The sequence below is a fragment of the Equus caballus genome, chromosome 26 (genome assembly GCF_041296265.1).
Source record: "Equus caballus isolate H_3958 breed thoroughbred chromosome 26, TB-T2T, whole genome shotgun sequence".
Classification (NCBI taxonomy): Eukaryota; Metazoa; Chordata; class Mammalia; order Perissodactyla; family Equidae; genus Equus; species Equus caballus.
Genome location: NC_091709.1, coordinates 15,163,419 through 15,183,570, shown reverse-complemented (window position 1 = coordinate 15,183,570; position 20,152 = coordinate 15,163,419). Strand labels below are relative to the sequence as shown.

Genomic DNA, 20,152 nt, shown 5'->3' with positions numbered 1-20,152 from the left:
AGGTAAATGCCTGTCATTATTCCCAGTATTTATCAATAATCATGCTTTCCTAGGAATCCGTTATTTTTCCCCATGCATAAAAACAACATATCAAGATTACTCCATTTATTTTTTCATGCAACAAGTAGGTAAGGTGGCAGAGCTCATCAATTTCCTAATTTAAGAAGGCAGAAAAAAATTCTGCAACACTTTAAAAAATTAGTAAGTTTAATTCTTTTAAAAACTGGCCATTAGACCTACAGCAACAGTGAAAACAAGGCTAGTACAGTTGCCTTGCCTCACAGTTTCCATAAAATCAGGCCTCATAAACCAGAGAAGAATCAAGCTATTTGGTCTATTCCTTCAAAAACTGGACCTAAAAATGTTGTAACATTCAATAAATGTTTCTCGAGTGCCTACTCTGTGCCAGGCACTGTTCTCAGAACTGAGAATATACAGTATTAGCAAACAAAACGGCAAAGGCCCTGCTCTCGTGGAGCTTATAGTGACTTAGAAAAGAGATTATTTATATTAAATTTAAATCCCTCTTATTGTATACTCTAGCTACTTTTTCTCTTTTTCACTGCAGATTAAAAAGAACCTTGGCTGCCGTCCCATGTTAAAATGTCTCTTTATTCCAGACAGTGTGCTCTTCTGGTAACTATATTATGTGCGGCAATATTTCAGTAATTTTCAGATACATTTATAATGTCACTACTTGCAAAAAGCAAAACAAAAATGGCAAAACAAACATATGATGCATTTTAATTTTAAGTATACTTTAGGTAACTCTAAGTTAATATTGTTAAATAACAAATGCTAATAAAAATAATATTTCAGTCATAGGACTTATCATTGTAAATGCTACGAATGCTATTGCACGTCTAAGGAAGAGACAGAGACACAAGGGGCCTGGAAATATTATATAATTATATGAGCATGGGCTAAAATCAAGTAAATGTTAAAGGATTTAGATAGCTTCTTAAATAATCAAAGCCCAAAATCTGTAATGGTGGCTTTGGGACCCAGCCTTCAAGCTTCCCTTGAAGAGACAGGAGAAGCTGGCTGTGTCAGCTGTGCAGACCCTGAATGCAGAACCGCGTGGTCAGCCAAAGCAGAGGGAGTGTGCAGGACGCTCAGCCTGCCTCTGAAAGGCAGCCCGAGGCTGACCCAGGTGGCCTTAACACAGGAGAAGCCGAGAAACAGGAGCACCATGTCAAAGATAACCAGAAAAATCACGTCCCCAAATTGCAAGTTTCCCACGCACCACAGTGTCGCCTCCCATTTATGTGGCTCATCACAAAAACAATTTTATCAAGATTCTCTTTACAGGTAAAAATCCTCTCTACATTTGCTGATTTGAAGACTTTTCCTTTTTCTATTAAACTTTCCGTTTTCTAGATAAACCTCTGCCATACTCAATCACTCCTTATGTGAAGTTTGCAAAGTTGATGATAATGCAAATAATCAGTTTGGTGCCTTACCAACCAAGCAGTTCTAAGCTAACACATTTTAAATTTTCCTGCATTTGGACATTTAGACTGTTTCTCCCACAGTTATAATGTATCAGTTTGCATTCTAACATTTTAAATCTGACTTCGCAAACAGTATAAAAAGAAAATAAGTTCAAATAAAAATAGGACGGAAGAAAGTACCTTTAATTTGGATCCATGCGGTACCAGGAGGGATTTATTAGGCTTTGGTGGGATATACAGATCCCATTTTCCATAATCCAGTTTTTTGTATGGGTACGAAAATGGATTCCAATCATCTAAAATAAAAAGAAAGCTCAGTTAACAATAGCATGATGGGACCAATATTTAATGAATTTCAAGCAAAGAATAATATGCTGCCTACTCGTACAGAATCAAATTATCTAAAATATATTGTTTTCTAAGGTGTTAATCAAAACACTGTACTAGCCATTTAGAAAAACCAGGTTATTTTTAATTTAATTTTTAAAAACGTATTTGAAAGTTTGTCCTTTGCCCCTTAAAATTAAAGATCACAACATTTTCAATTACGCTTTCACCTCCAATACTTCTATCAATAAACAAAATGTAAAAGAAAATGAAGAAACACCATAAACAAAGATAATGTGAAAAAAATTGGGGCCGGCCCCGTGGTGGCCCAGTGGTTAAGTTCTCGAGCTCCACTTCTGTGGCCCAGGGTTTTGCTGGTTTGGATCCTGGCCGCGGACATGGCACTGCTCATCAGGCCACACTGAGGTGGTGTCCCACATGCCACAACTAGAAGGACCCACAACTAAAATATACAACTATGTACTGGGGGGACTTGGGGAGAAAAAAGCAGAAAAAAAACAAAAAAAAGAGATTGGCAACAGTTGTTAGCTCAGGCGCCAACCTCTAAAAACAAAAAAGTAGAAATGCATTGTAGGCTATTAGATAAGATACATGTCATGGTAGAAAAAAATGATGAAAAATAATTAAGATCATATATGGGTATATTTACCCAAATTCATAAGCATGTAACAGAACTGAGTTAAAAATCTAAAGAAATGCCTCAAACGAGAAAAGTACAAGGTTGGAAACTATAGGGGGCAAAGAAAGGTGGATTGCAGACCCTGGAAGAAAGCTAAAATGAACAACGACAGACCCATGCACACAGGGACACCTAACATACAACAGAGGTGGCATTACAAGTCACTGAGTAAAGGACACGGTTAATAAGTGGTGCAAGGACATTCAGTTATTCTTATGAAAAAAATGAAATAGATCTCTACTTAATAATATGCCCAAGAATTATCTGAATATAGATTAATGTTTAAACATGATAGGCAAAAATGTAAAATGCTCAGAAAAAAATACAAGGAAATACATTTATAATCTTGGGTTTAAAAAGTGTTTTCTAAACAAAATACAAAAAAACTTTCACAAACCATTAAGAAAAAGTCCGATAAATTTGACTGTTAAAATTATAAACTTATCTTCATAGATAGATGGATGGATAGACAGACAATGACAAGACAAGCTACCAACTGGGAGAATATATTTGTAATGAAAATGCCGAGAGAGACCATCCAAAATATATGCAGAACATCTATAAGCCAATGAGAAAAAGAAAACAAACCAATAGAAAAAGAGACAAAGACAGTCAGCCAATAAACAGATATGACGATGCTCAAGCTCACTCATAATCAGGGAAACAAAAATTAAAACAAGATGAAATGCCATTTCCCACCCATTGGATTAGCAAAAATTAAAAGTTTGAAAATATCAAGTAATCAGCAAGGACATAAAATAACACTGCAGCTGAGGGTATAAATTGGTGAAACAATTTGGCCTTTTAGAGCAAAGCTGGATTAACTCCAAGGCCCAACAGTTCTGCTCCGAGGTAGTAACCTAGAGAAATTCTCACAAACGTGCACAAGAAAGCATTCAAAAATGTTCGCTGAAGAATTGTTTGCAATAGCAAAAAATAGAAGCTATCAAAATTTAAATCAGCTACAAAATGGGTAAATATGTTGTGGTATAATTAAACAACAGGATGCTATACAATGATATAAAGTGAATGGATTAGAGTGAATATATCAATATATACAAATAGCTGAAACATGAAAGTTAATTTTAAAGGGGTCTTGAATACCATTTATATTAAGCTCAAGAAATATGAAAAATAGTAATATATAATACTTATGGATACACATGTATGTAGTAAAAATATCAAAAAAGAAATGAAAATGTTAAGCATCAAATCCTATGGGTGATTTCCACTAGGTAGAAGAAAGGGAACACAGGAAGCTTCAATAAGATCTGTAACATTTTATTTCTTAAGGTAGGTCATGTATACAGAGATGCTTATTACGTTATTCCCTGGTTGTTTATGCATAAAATATTTCATGGTTCTAAAAAAACATTAAGCAGCTCTGTGATGCTATGCACTCAGTGTTGTGACGTTAGATTCTCAAGCGAGGAGATTACAAAAGCCTCAGGAAGCTTGCTCCGTGCCACGATTTCCTTCCTTACACACAACTCTTTCACCCCATCAGCTCTAAGGATCTTCACTCCCAGCCAGTCTGAACGTTGGGGGGAGAGTCGGGTAAGAAACAATATTTAATTAAAGGTCCTTCTAAACGTTCCCCTGCTCCCCATCATGAGGACAACGTGAACATGTCTAAAGGTGGTTTACCTTCCGGAGCAGCTCCACGGGCCCTGTGTTGTTACACTCTCCTGCTCCTGAAATCTCAAATACATCTCACCTATACATGGTGTGACATTCCTTTACCAAAGCAAAGAATTTAGGGGATAATTAAGAGAGAAAATAAAGCTTGAAATATGAATATCTGGGTACTATAACACTTTATACATTTACTGACTTTCTTTCTAAGCTTATCACTTAAGACAATTAATAAGCTTAAGACAAGCAGCAGATCTTTTCCTGGTTAGTAAGATCTGAAAATAAAGGGTACAGTTCATTAGCTCATTCATTCATTCATTAAATGCATACTGAGTGCTTAATGCAGGACCTGCTCAACGCTAAATTCAAAATTATGTTCAGAATGACAGTCACATCTCTTCAAGAAAAAGTTAGAGTAACAGTGTACCAAAATGAATAGTAAAATTTATAATGCAGGATCCACTGAAAACTCAACTATAAACAAGATTTTGTTGCCTTGAAACTTCAATTATATGTGAAATTTACATACTCAGATGTTTTTTAAAAACTGTTTCAGTAATGTGAAAATCAATGTGTTTTTGAATATTAGTTTTTGAATATCAATTGAACTAGTTCTTCAGCTTGTAGTCACTTGTTTTAAGATCTATTTAAACAAATATCAATATTTGTATAAAGAAAAAATACTTTTACTGAATCACATTTTCCTTTTCTACCTTAGAGATCTAAATCTCCTAACGCATGCGTTGATTATTTGTAGTAATTCTACATTGTGAAAAAATCTCTTTTCTATCATCGTCAAGAGTTTCATTTTATTAGCACACCTCCACTTTATGGACACTCTGCTGACTTTCACTATAGGTACATTTTTCTTGCCAAACTCCAAGCTTCAAAGAAAGATTTAGAACATCCTCACATATCTCCCCAAAGAAAATCCATTCCACCAACCACAGTAAGGAATGTAGAGTATGCTAAAGATTTCATATGGGAGAGAGGGAGGAAGCGTTACAGGGCATCGTAAGAAACTTGAGATTTTTTCATTAGACAATTCTCTCCCCACGTAAATCCCTCTTCAGCCACACCACCACCAGTCTTTCACCTCTTTGAATCTTTCTCCAATTCCTGCTCAGCCCTAATTTTCCTCATTCTCCTTACTTTATTAGTGTTGCTTCTTTCCATTTAAAACATGGACACCAACAAAATACCCACTTCTACCGTACTGCGTGCATATGAAAAATTATTTCCAATAAAACTAGTTTCTCCCTAAAATGGGTTTCCCAAAATAGCTAATAAGAAAATGAGCTTTTCTCCATAGGATACTCATATCTAAGGCCCAGAAACAGAATAATCAAAAAAATCATTGGATTTGAACCTGTTCTTATAAACCTATTGTTAAACACTTAGTCAACAAAGAAGGAGCCATCGTTAAGGTATGCATAGGTACAGCTGCAGGAACCAACTGTGGAAGTCCCCCATTAAAAGTGAGCAAACAAAAATTCAATGTCAGATTATTGGTTTAAAAATACAAATTAAAAATGAATTTTTTGTTTTCGAATAAAGTTTGCTTTAGAAAAACATGGAAGGCAAAATAATACAAGGTGAAACACAAATTTTAGGGAAATTTATGTCTTGTGAAATAAGTCATGAGACTTTATTCCTAAATATAACTGAAAACAAAGAAATAATAAAAACAACAATAATAATGATAAACAGTTCTAAGCCATATTAGACTATATCTAAAGAGAACAGTTTTAGAACCAGACTACTCAAACATTTTTCATTTTAATTTTATATGACTTACATTCTGAGTACACAAAACAGAATTAGTTTTAATTAAGTACTTAATGCAAATCGTTTGTATCCCTATGTAGGCCTCAGGATAGACCAAAACCTCCCATCACCACATGTGACAATTATCTGCTTCTCTATCAGGCATAGAAGCGCACATTGGGAGCTCTGTAGTTCGGTGGTTCTCAAACTTCAGCTCACGCCAGAACCACCTGGGCTTATGAAAGCAGCTTGCTGTGCCCCACCCTCAGAGTTTTTGATTCAGTAGGCCTGAAGTGTGGCCTGATAATGTGCATTTCTAACAAGTTCCCAGGCGATGTTGATACTACTGGCCTAGGGCCCACACTTTAGAAAGAACTGCCCGGTTCAATCGGTGTGTTCAGGTGTTCTCTACTCTTAGCTTTGTGGGTGATCTTCTAGATTAAATTAGATTTACAGATGACCAAGTCTTCTAAACCAATAGGTCAAGGAACTTCTGAAATAAAAAATATCATTTAATAATCCTTCAAGGCAAATAGTACATGAAATTTAGGATTTAGGATTTGGAAATGAATAGGGTTGTAAAGCCCAGAAGGATGACCAATGAGATCAAGATTACACAACAGATCTGAGATATTAAAGAATTTGAATGTATTAACGTGAGAGAACAAAAATTGACAATCTGAACATGAAAAGATAGCATATGAAGACCAATACTCAATATACTGTTTTTAATGTCTATAGAGAATATTTTCTAGAATATTCTCACCAAGAGATAGCTTAGTTAAAGTGTATGGGCCACTGATCATAAAATGAATAAAAATTTGAAGGCTTTTACTTAGAAAAGTAATATTAAAATTTTTAAATGTTAACATATTAACTCATCTTCCTTTCTCTGCCTCGTTTCCTGCCATAACCTAGACATTGCTAGGTTGGAGGGTTAGGAATCCCCAAAAGAATGGGTGTTTATTATTCTGATTTTGGTAAAATGTTAATGTTTCCTGCTTGCATAAATTATTTTATTATAACATTTTCTAAGACATCTGATGTTTATCCAGTTAAGATCAGCTGACATATTTTTAAAGCAAACATTTTAATAGATATTTTATTATTAACAGGCTCAAATTCATCACATATTTGATAATGCAAAAGATGCTATTTGTCCATAGTCTCAAAACCAGCAGACAAAATTTAAATCAAGAAATGGAAAAGAAATGATGTGTGATGCGCAGTTTAATATGAACTGCAAACATACATTCGGCACAGCGATCAAACGTTAACTAAGGTCACTGCATCGGGCACACAAACTCTAGATTTATCCTAACCCAACAACCTTTCTTGTTCTACTGTAATAATTCTCACATAAAATTCTTAAATGTCAGCCTCTTTCAAATATTCTCAAACTCTTTAACTCACAGCAAAGTATTTCTCTTCATCAGCACTTAGCCACCTCATTTCTCTAGAATTTTTGAGTTTAATATAAAGTTTCCTTATGCATGGTTGAAATGGCTCCATCTTACTATACAGAGCCTTACACCTTTGATGCAGATGCCAATGTGCTGAAGAACATGGTCCACACTGGGGCCAACTGCTGCCACACACAGGCCTCACCAAGCAGAGAGGTAAGCTTCCTGGTGAATGCAGCAGGCAGGGTTAATATAAGGCAGTACTGGCCCATATGGCAGGTTTCACTCACTTTGCATCTGAGTGGACGTCCCTCACGTCATAACAGTTGTTAAATATTTGGAATATCACCTCCTTAAAGTAAGTCAATACCCTTCCCCAACATAAAATGTTATTTAATTGTTTCAAGGGTTTTTTGGTTTTGTTTTGGTTTTTTTTGAAACTGTATTATTTTATAACTAAGGAATCCACTTCTACGACTGTCAGGAAGCCCAGGCTGGATTAATAGTGATGAGTTCTGGAGGTCACTCCACTCCACTCTGGACTTTCTGGTTATCACCACTGTCCTATCTCCAGGTCAACTGAAAACCCAGAACTATGAGGCTTCAATCTCTGCCCTCCTATTCCTGGAAGGTGCCAAAGCCAACTATGTAGGAGGATTTTCCAGAGAAGACAACTTTGTCTTCCCAGAAGACAAATCCTCCACTTTGCTCTATGAGGCAGATAGCAACCCCAAACCACAGACAGGTTGGGACCTGCGCAGGCCTCAACTGTTCCCAGGTTTTTATCATGCAGAGTTTACACAGATTTATAATGCAAAGTCACCTTGTCAAGATGGAAGTTTGGGGACTTCTATCATGTAAAGAAGCATCCACTCTGTTCTCAAAAAATTATAACATCCGGAACTGGAACTTCCTATGGCATTGCCCTTACCCAGGGTGATGGGCGAACCACACAGCCTTTGGGGATGGAGGATGGAGGACAGCAGTCCTTCCGACATACACCCCTGTACTTTTTGATCTTCACCTCTTGTTCCCCTCCAGATAATTCTTCCCCTCAGTTGGGTACCTGGGAGTCATCCTTCTTCAACTTCTGCTCGCAGTTGGTACCCTGGGAATGACCTAAAGACCTCCAGCATTATTTCTTAGGGGAAAGTGCTCTTCACATCCATTAGTTTAAGTTAGCTGTGCTTTTCAAGACAAAATCTAGAGTATGTCAGAGGGCCACTAACTTCAGAACCAACAGGATACTAGCATCTCATTATTTTAAAGAACAATAGGGCTGAGTCCTGTGACATGTAGCTTTCTGGAAATAAGAGAACAAATCAAATAATCTAGAGCTTCTCTTATTAAACTGTTCTTAAAGGCATGCACAGAAGAAAAGGGCTCCATGATCAAAAACAGAGTGGAAAATGTGACCTTAAATTAACCATATTCCTTTATTATAGGAATAGTATTTATATTAATGATACTTTTTATGAAGGGGGTAATAAACGAATGTATGTAGTTGCTTGTGATTTCAAAAAGCATGAAAATATAATCCAAAAACAAACAGAAACAATCATACAAATGTGGAGGGAGAACACAGATTAGTAGTCTTCTAGGATTGTACCTTGTTATATTATGACTAGAGAACCAGGTAAACAAGGTGCAAAATTAGAAAATTTAATAAGTCAAAAAGTAGGCAACATAAGAAAAAAAATCCCTTAAAATGGAAACAAACTAAAATAAATGAACCTGTGTGATGGTATTTGCAGGTGGGGCTTTTGGGAGGTCATTAGGTCATGAGGGTAGAGCCCTCATGAGTGGGGTTAATGCCCTTATAAAAATAGACCCCAAAGAGATCCCTGCTCCCTTCCACCATGTGAGGACACAGAGAAAGACAGCCAACTATGAGCCAGGAAGATGGTCCTCACCAGGCACCGAATCTGCTGGTGCCTTGATCTTGGATTTCCCAGCCTCCAGAACTGTGAGAAATGAATTTCTTTTGTTTATAAGCCACCCAGTCTATGGTATTCTGTGTTGCAGCCCAAACAGACTAAGACAGAGATTATCTCTAGTTTTCCATATACTAAGAAATTTTCCTAATAAATATTTAAAAACTGATGTTACGAAGTCTTTGTACACAAATACTTGACTAAATCTCTTTGTTATCAATTATAAAAAATAATCTTATCAAGTAAAGGATATGATTTTAATTTATTTATGGTTCTAAACACAGATTAACAAACTACTTTCCGGATAGGCAGTTCCAGTTCGTACTCCCACCAGCAGCATATGAGAATGCTCAACTACCCATATCTTCATCAACATTGGGGATTATCATTTTAATAACAAGGCATGCCTGCCTTGCTCAACCAAGGTTCACTAAGAGAATTAAACCCTAATGCCCTAAGGATCCATTGTATGCAATAAATTAACTTCTCTTCAGTGCATCTAGTACAGTGTTCGCTATGTACCATACTTAGGAGAATTAAGAAAAAAGGCATTCAAATCGTTTTCTGTGTTCTGTGGTTCAGACGCGGAACCAGCAAGAGAAAAGTTGCCTCTCATTATTATCCTAGCTGTAACAGAAAGCTTTTCATACACAGTGTTTTCATTTCTTTTCAAAACAGGCTATAATTATAACTTCTGATTATTTTCTTTAATCCCATTGCTATTTGGGAGGAATTGGGTGGTGAATATTATATTTTCTTTTAAACTTTTTCATTTATTTCTAGCTTTACTGAAATCAATTTAATAACGTGGTGTACCTTATGGCCTAATACAGTAGTAACCAATCCAGTTATTTATTGATTAATCTATTTATTTTTAGCAGTATAAACCATTCAATTATCTCAAAATAGATTTTGTGGAAAATTCCAGCACAGAGACTGTATAAAACACGTAAATGCAGAGCTGCTCTGCTGGAAGTGCCCCTCCCCAGCTGGACCTCCGCCTCACCGCTTACTCTCCCTCTCAGAGCCCACCACTGGAAACGCAGTTCTAGAAAGTGCTTCAATGTATGATCTATCCTTGTAGATATTCCACAGATCCTTGACAACATGTAATTTCACTTGTTTTAAATTCTCCATTTATTTTTAGTTTACTTGATCCATTACAAGTTAAGAGAATATTAAATTCTATCATGACAATTAAGTCTGAAAATTTATCCAATTTCTAACAACTCTTGCCATCTATACTTGACCAAAAGTTAAATGTTATTTGGGACCTAAAGATAAGGCATCTATCTTTGCTGTGACATATATTATTGATCTCTATGCCATTTTACCTGGGTTTGTTTTTGGTCTGGATTTGACCACCCTTTTATTTTATAATATTTCAGTGACAGTAAAGCAGAGGAAAATTAATGGTTAAAGCTGGGAAAAGGTATGTTATTTGCTTAGAAAGAACACAGAAAAGGACAAAATAGAAAGGAGAAAGAATGAGAGAGAGGTACGAATGCAATATGGTGGATCATCAGAAGCAACAATGGCATCCTATGGGCCAAGGTGGCCCTCGAATATGTCTTACCTGGCCAGTACACTGAACTGTATCCCTCCATGTCAGCAACATCTGGGGCTGAGCAGAGGGCTCTCTCAGAGCACACACTCTAGTTCACTGTTATATGCTGTATTACTATCAACTGCAACTTAACTTATTTCTGACTTCCCTGGCTTCAGCACAGAATTAAGTTTAGAAACTCTTCTCTACCCGCTAAAATATAATCTTTCATCTTAAAAATATTCCACCTGAACCAGCCCCCTGGTGTGGGGGCATGTCAGGGGCCTGTCGTAATCAGGAAAGCAACTATATAGGTTTCCTTCCACCCTATAGCCACCTATGAAAATATATCAATGAAAGTAAAATAACATTTCTAACATGTCGAGCAATGCAACAGAAATAAACCCATGTGTCCATGGTCAATTAATGTTAGACAAGGATGACCATTCAGTGATCTTTCCCCAGCATTCAATGGGGAAAGAATAGTCTTTTCAACAAATAGTGCTATGACAACTGGATCTCCACATACAAAAGAATAAATTTGGACCTCTACCTCAAAACATAACAAAACTAACTCAAAATGGATCAAAGACTTAAATGTAAGAGCTAAAACTATAAAACTCTTAGAAGAAAACACACGGTCAGCATTTGTGACCTCAGTTCTTAAATATGGCAACACAAGTACAAGTAACAAAAGAAAAAAACGATAAATTAGGCTTCTTCAAAATTAAACATTTTGTGTGTCAAAGGACACTATCGAGAAAGTGAAAAGACAACCCACGGAATAGAAGAAAATATTTGGAAATCATATATCTGATAAGGGACTTAAGTCTAGAATATACAAAGAACGTTTACAACTCAATAATAAAAAGACAATCCAATTTTTAAAATGAGCAAAGGATCTGAATAGACATTTTTACAAAGAAATTGTAGAAATGGCCAGTAAGTATGTGAAAAGATGCTCAACCTCATTAATCATTTGGAAAATGCAAATCAAAACCTCATTCACATTAGGATGGCAATAGTCAAAAAGATGGATAATAATTGTGGGCAAGGATGTGGAGTAATTGGAAAACTCATTCAATGCTGGTGGGAATGTAAAACACTGCAGCCACCTTGGAAAACAATCTGGAAGTTCCTCAAAAGCTAAAGATTGAATTACCATTTGACCCAGCAATTCCACTCCTAGTTAAATACCAAAGAGAAATGAAAACATATGTCCACATGAAAACCTGTGTATGAATATTCATAGCAGCATTGCTCATAATAGTCAGAAGTTTTAGTAAAAATAACATAAATGTCCATCAACTAATAAATGGATAAACGAAATGTTGCATATCCATCCAACAGAATATTACTTGGCCATAAAAAGGAATAAAGTACTGAGACATGATACAACATGGATGGACCTTGAAAACATTACATTAAGTGAAAGAAGTGAGTCACAAAAGACCACATATTATGTGATTCCATTTATATGAAACATCCAGGATAGGTAAATTCATAGACACAGAAAGTAGATAAGTGGTTGCCTAGGGCTAGTGGAAGATGGGAAGATCGTGGGATGATAGCTACAGGGTACCCGGTTTCTTTTGGGGTGATGAAAGTGTTCTAAAATTGACTGTGGCTATGGTTGCACAGCTCTGTTTTTAGTATGCTAAAAACCATGGAATTACACTTTAAAGAGATAAGCTGTATGGTATGTGAATTGTATCTCAATTATATCCCAAAGCCATTAAAAATTTTTAAAAAGTCAGCTAGCCTTTAACTGTTCACTTCTACTGAGTTTTTGCCCTAGACTAGGATCAGTTTCTATCAGAGCTATCAAAAAGGAAAAGACCACCTAGGGAGACATATACAAAAATTTAATGCTGAGAAGATAACTTGGTCACTAAGTAGAATAAAGAGCCAAGTTGGCTAGCAAAGACTTCTTCGAAGAGAAAATGATTAAATGTTTCAAGGCTTTGCAAAGGTACAACAATTTGACCACATTAGAAGCTGGGGAAAAAAACAGGCTTTTAAGCAAAGAAAAATATATATCTCCTACTCTGGAGCCCAGATTAGTAGTAGCTTTGTGGGTGATTATCAACATAAGCATCCCAAGCTGCTGCTACTGATGTTAACTACCATGTACTATAGAAGAGTCTTACAAGGAAAGAAATCATCTAAAAACTATCAAACGATCCATTCCCTTAAGAAAAAAAAAATGGTTTGAGTAGAGGCTGTCTCAAAACTATTCCATACAGGAATGGAGAGTTTTATTACAATAGAAGTAATAAAAGTCATTACAATAACAAAAAATAGGATGACCTGGTGACATGATGGCTGCAGTAGTAGTTATGGATTGTCCTTAGTGCTTGACATTCAATATCTAACACAATTATCTCAAAAGTCCTATAAAGCAGTACAAATTTCATTTGATGGATGAGGAAACAGGCTCAAAGGGAGAGAGCAATAAAGGTAAAGTCCCACAGCTCTTAAGTGACAGAGCTAGGATTTGAATTCATGTTAATCTGACTCCTGCTTCTGTCTGTGTGTGCGCTTACCCTCCAGGACACACATAAACAATCCAGACCCAGTCCAGCATCTATCTACATGAGAAATGCATATAATTCATATCGGGCTCTTACCTAAATTTTATGTTATAGCTATTCTTGTGGAATCTTACACTTTAGGAGGCAAATTTTGCATGTGGATTTTTTTTTAAAAGAAAAGTTCTGTTTGCAAACCTTGAAAATGTTAGGCGGGTCTGTGGCAGTTAACCAGAGAAAGAGCTACATACATCTGTCAAACACAGGGCACCCAGGACCACAATGCCCGGACAAGTCACCATTCCCAGCCAAGTAAGTGAAGAAGCATGATTCAGGCTGCTCCCTGGACACGCAACCTTACGTGTCAGCAAGAGTTTCATTAGTGTTCACAATATGCCTCGCACTAACTTTAGTGTTATGGCTTTACGGAGAATAACGACAAAAGTAAAAGTGAGTAGCAGCAAGACAGACAGAGAGAGAGAAGAAGAGAAAAAGAGACAGAGAAATAAAATAGACTCTACTGAGTAGCTTCTGGTATGTCCACAGAGAGGTAAATATATATATTCCTTTCCTTCAGGGAAAAACTGTGTTATCTACTTAACAGAGAAAACTGGAGTCAGTGGATAAGAACTCCCTCAGCGCCTGCTTTCAAACCTATAAAGGACACCTGCAGCCATCTTTACCTCCTTCCTGTTAGCATGTGAGGAAGAGGGTTTTGTGTTTTTCTCTTGTTCAAGACTAATTTCTTGATTCCATTCTTTTTGTTTGTTTTCAATTATCATCTCATGTTCTGAGGTTTTCAAACATTCTCTCTCTTCAGCCTCTTTACTCTCAGCATTAAAATATGATGAATTGATGTATTTGCTAATTATGAAATAACATCAATGACAATGAAGAAAACTTCTCTTTTTTCAAGTCACCGTCTGGTTCTCCCGCCTTTGACAGCCTAATTTCTTGACCGCTGTTTCCACTTCCTCCTATCTCTTCAGCCCCTAAAATGTTTCTGAAACACTCTGGCAAAGGTCACCAGCGACCTCCAACTTTCCAATCCCAACTGTTCTTTTCAGATTTCAATTTACATGAGCTTTCAGTGGCATTTAAAACTTCTGGTCTCTCTTTCTTGGGCATCAAGAAAAGAGTGAGTGACACCCATCTCAGTTGGTGCCCTTGAATCACAACAGTGAAGATGAAGAGAAAAAAGACAACACATTTGAAAGCTATTTCAGAGTTAAAATTGCTAAGAGACCGTGTTTGGTTACTCGGGATGACAGACAGTGAGAACTTCCTGCCTGGGTAGTTCCTAACAGGATCTGGAACAACAGGAGAGGATTCAAAGGAACTGAAGTGGTCAACACCATTTATTACTGTAGAAAGGTCAAGTAAGGAAAAAAAATCTCAATCAAGGAGGGGAGGTTAAATGGAGAGTGCATGTGCATAACAGTATTATTGTTTCTCTACCACTATTTTTTCTTATTGCAAAAGAAATGTGTGCTCAGTGTAGAATAAAAATATATATATAATTTTAAAAAAAACCTCTAAAGTACTCATAAACCCAACACTTCTTTTTGCTAATACCGTACTACAAAATTTTCTTTTTTTTTTTAACTATCTAGGTATTTATATGCATATACATACGTTTCCATAATATGAATTATATATAAAAGTATATGTATGTACACACTTTTTTAAACTTAGTTTTGTAAACTTTTCCACATGCTACACGGTCAGTCAGCATTAGCCCTGTCAGTACACATTCCTTTATGATAGTAGTTTCAACATGGCTGCTTTTAAAAGTTAGAAATCACTAGACTCCACCTCAGATCCTTGAATCAGATCCTGGAGTGGATCGAGACTTTTATAAAGCTCCCTAATTTTTTGCTATGCACACTCATGTTTGGTAACCAATGATCTACAGTACCATTCTAGAAATCTGACATAGAATTAAGGGAGGGATGTTCTTTAGTTTTCCAATATCTTTAAGGGAGGGGGAAGATATGAGCAACTTTACATGTGGAGAGAAAGGAAGCAGCAGGGGGGGAGGCAGACAGGAGAAGCAGAGGTGAACAGATTTACCTTATTAAGGAAAAAAGAGAAAGGGATTCAATGTATGGAGTCGTGACACCAATTTCTTCCACTAACTTTTGAAAGCACGTGGAAAAGATGAATATACATATACAGAGATCTTTTTAGGGAAACAGTTTGGAAGCTGAAATTTTCCTTTCTGCTGGCTTCTATTTTCTCTGAAAAGTAAGAGCAAGTATTTTTCTAACAGACAATGTGGAGGCAGCGAAATAAGGGGTTCTGAAGGGAGAGAGGAAATGGAAATAGCTGTGGAGGATGTAAAAAAGAGCTGACCAGGGGGTGTGCAAATGAGTTCTGTGGTGTGCTAATGCCATGAACCTGTAGAAACAGCAGTTCACATGGCTGTGTGATTTTCCTCACAGTGCCTAGAAGCTGTCTAAGAGCAGAGAAATTAGACAATCTGATGTGACCAGCACCGCAGATTTACAAGGTGAGTGTGGTAGAAGGCCAAGGGTCAAAAGAGATGAGACTTTCAGGAAGGGAGCAGTTGCAGAGCTTAGAGCAAGGGGTCTAGAGATCAAAGAGACACAGTCACATCAGAAAGCAGCATGGCTTAAGAGGTCTCACTCTGTCCAGAAGAACTGGTCTCATGGAGTTTAGAACAGGAAAATACTGCTAGAGCAATCTTTGTACCTTTACACAATAAATTTGGATAATGCTTTGCAACAATTCCCCATCTCTCATCAGAACCCTCATTGTCCATCAAAAAAATCTTCATGCTACCGCATCACCTTCCCTAGGCATATGAAGACCTCTAAAAAACAGAGCCACCCTAGCAGATCCATAAACACAGGGGTGAGAGATAAATGCTTACTGTTGTTCCACACTGAGTTTGGGACAGTGTGTTACACAGCACTACCGTGGCAACAGCTGACTTGTGCACCAAGTGAGAGTGAGCTCTCTGCCTCTGGCATTCCCACAAGTAGCCTAAATCTGTGTCTAGTACAGCACTTATCGCGTGTGTCTCTACAGACTTGTTTGGTTTTGACTATAAGCTATCTGCAGGTCGGGGTCAAGTTTTATCCATGTTTGTCTCCCAACACCCAGTACAGTACACCTCCCACATAGTAAGGACTCAACAAGTTTTCTCTGAAAAAATAAATATTTGATTTTTTCTGCCAAATTGAGATCATAAGATAACTTGGCAATTGGAAATTTAGTAAAGAACAGAATTAACCAAAAAAAAATTTCTTTTTAGTTTTGCAAATGAACATAAATAGTATTCTTTTAATAAGACTTCATTATATGCTGATTATAAAAAATTATCTCTATATTTAGCAAATGTAAATAATTAAAAAGCACAAAATCTCCTTAATCCATTTTTATTAATCTTTCCAATTATTACACATCACTAACTAAATGATGTAGACATAGCTTAAAAGCAAAATTATAGTAATTAAATATGAATGTATTTACTTGTCTTTAAGATAGATCTTGATTTTCTCCTTTATGTTCTAAACTCAAAAAACTTATGTACAACTTATATAACATAAATATATTGTAGAAGATCACCTTTGAGTGGTGATATTTAATTACATATTAGATTAATTACATATATAAAGTGAAAAAGATTACAAAATTGTAAGTTAAAAAAGGCTGTGTATATAACTATATATACTATGTACATATACAAATCACATATAATTAATTTAATATGTATATATAAGTAAATATCACCACTCAACAAAAGGCAACATTCTAAAATGCTCAATAAGCTATTAATTTAAAGATTCACAAAATGCCTGATTATCCATACTTAAACACAAGTAGCATCTAAAATAGACCTTTGTATGTGATTTCTACATTTATAACACACATAAGACATGATTCATTAGGCTATGCTCTTTCTTTTCTGAAATCCAAAATCCAAGAAAATTGAATCACTTTTAAATGAACCAACGTGTTTATTAGATCTGTGTGGTGTAAGAAAACTTCAATTGCTACTCTATGTCATACTGATACAGGCATAAACTCTCAGGTTAAACTTCTCTCTTTGTAGTACAAGTTTCAATTTGGATTTTAAAAAGCTTGAGGCCATCAATTTTCACATCTTTCCCCACTCCCATTTCAGAAATCAGAGACCCAATTTCAGGAAAATACTGGCAAGTTATATGGAGGTTTAACATGTTCAAGAATAAATCTGCCTGCCATTAAGGCAATTCCATTAAAATAAAGAATATTTAAACCACTTACTATTAGCAGCTTTTCTGGATTCTAATTTAATAAAATCAAACAAAGTGAATAATCATGTTTTTATTAACTACTGTATTGATCAGATTCAAAAGGTTTAAAATTTGAAACAAAATCATTAAAATATTTCTGTCGCTTTTAACCACCTCATAATTCTTGTCCCAAACACTCTCCTCCATCACTGAAGGGCTAGACCACGGTACGACTTTTTGAACAAACTAAGCTCCTCCATCCTCTCTTGACCATTGACCTTCTGCCCACTGCACAAACCCTTTGAATGCGACACTCAGGAGACAGAGAACTGCCTGTTTCTCTGTGCCTGCGCCTGGTCTCCACTGAGCACAGTAAGGAAATCTCCACAGCCAGGGACTGCTGTCCCACTTGAGACTATGGGGACTCAAGCTCTCTGATACCAGGTAGACACTCAACACAAACCAAGGTCATATGTCCATCCCTTCAATCCTAACTCTATGTGACTACTTTCTCTCTAAATTCCTCTTAAGTTCCCAAAGAAATGAATGAACTAGATCTCAGATGGAGCACTATCAATCAAGTAAGACAATAAGAGCTAGATACAGATACAGCAACTAAAAAGTAGTAAGGTGATATACCTTCAGTTCTAATATTGGATCAGGCACACAGCAGAAAAGCAAGTGTGCATTAAACAAATAGTTACCAGAGTTACTCATTTTATAGTTACATGTAATATGCATTTTTAAAACTACAATAGCAATATTCCTCATCTTAAAGTATGTACCAAACATTTGCTAATAATTCATCTTCTTTATCATTACTACCTATCCTAAAAGAATGAATATCTCAAAACCATTCCATAAGAGTAGCATAATCATAAATCACAATTTTAAATCATGGCAAGCCTGTTTTTTAAAAAAGGTTAAACCATCTATGATTCTCTTTACTGTTTGGCTTTCCCACACTAGACACTATAATTGTCATTTGTAAGGATGATTAAGTCCTACTAAAATAACTCAACTGATCACCTACCCAAAACCCCCCTCTTCCCCTAAGCAGTACACTCAAAAGTCAGGTGGTTCTCCTGCATTACCCACTGCAACACATTCACACACACACTTATAGTTACACATATACTTACTTTTACTTATAGAAACAAAAAGTTGTGTGTGTTGTGTATGCTTGTGCATATATATGTGAGTTCTCTTCAAGTCAGCCCTCTTTGAATTTTCCTGTCTCACATCTCAAAGGTGGGAAAGTAAACCATTTAATCACTTATATATCCTATTGCATTATACATATATAATGTTACATACATACTCAACATTGATATCTTATAATTTAGATACCAAATTATCCCAAAAGTATAAATCAGCTTCTAGAGACATAAACATGAGTTTCAGATTCACATCATAGGATTTACATGTAGTTCAAGAGTATGAAACTGGCATGCCATTGGTAAGCAGACCCTTAATAGAAAGCAATGTGTGTAGAATATTGGTAGCTAAACCTTTCAGTTACTATTTTCTGGATATGTGACTTTTGGCAGTTTATATAATTCCTTGAATTTAAATTTTGCCATCTGTAAAATACAGAAACAACTCTCTAGTACTGTAAAGAAAAGCTGCAAATGGAACTCACTTTCCTTAAAGTTCATGGTCCTCAACTGTTCTCCAGCTCAGAGCCAAAATGGCTTGAATGCAATCCTGGCTCTGCACAGGATAGCAAGTGTGAGTTCTGTAGTCTCTCAATTTGCTCATCTGGCAAATGAGGACAATAACAGTCTCTGCCTCAATGGGCTACTAGGAAGATTTAGTCTAAGAGTTTGCATCAAGCACTTATTGTACAGTTAAGTGTTCACAACACCTTAGATATTACATCGATATACAATAATATTGTATATAACCACCTCTTCTTTGAAAAGCCCTCCCCTCTTTCTGTGTGTGATAGGGGATTCTTCTCATTTCCTAACGCTGCTTCTTCTCTCCTGCCTTAACCACTTCTTCTTCCTCATCCTTACACCCCCAAATGTGAGCTTTTCATGGTTCTGTCTTCGACTGTCTACTACTATCGTTCCAGTGATTTGTAAACAAAATATTGAAACTTTTGGTGAACGGATGAATCCAAATTCCATAAGAAAGGACTATTTTATCCTGGAGAAACTTAAGAGTAGGGTTTACCAGGTATAGTCTACATATTGCATAGAGAAATTCTGTTATGCTTTCAATTTGAGACAACACCACCACCAATGAGCCTAGTAAGGGAGTCTACACCTTCAAAAGGTAACCTAGCAAGGGCATGTTTTGACAAACTAGACGATAATGCTGATGTTGTCCATTTAAACTTTGGAAAATGCCAAGCAAAGGCAAAAAAGGGTGAGTGAAGACCTTTACTGTGAATGTACTAGATGTCAGGCACCATGCCAAGAGCTCTCACACACACAACTTCATCTGATCTTACTTGCTGTACAGCAAGGATCTTCCAACAGGGCTGATGATGAAGGTGTGAAACAAAATAAAGTCCAGAGCAGGATAATCCGTCAGCTTGCGAGAATGACTCCCCATTGTCTGCATGCCTAACAGGACCGTGCTCTCTTACTGAGCCTCTGAG

At 36.4% G+C, this 20,152-nt stretch overlaps 1 protein-coding gene across 1 annotated transcript in view; it reads right to left on the bottom strand.

Annotated features, from left to right (window-relative positions):
- GBE1 (1,4-alpha-glucan branching enzyme 1) overlaps positions 1–20,152 on the bottom strand; it is a 245,737-nt gene that overhangs the window by 162,096 nt on the left and 63,489 nt on the right. The window contains 1 exon segment of the mRNA NM_001081940.3: positions 1,635–1,750. Coding sequence (NP_001075409.1) covers positions 1,635–1,750 — 116 coding nt within the window.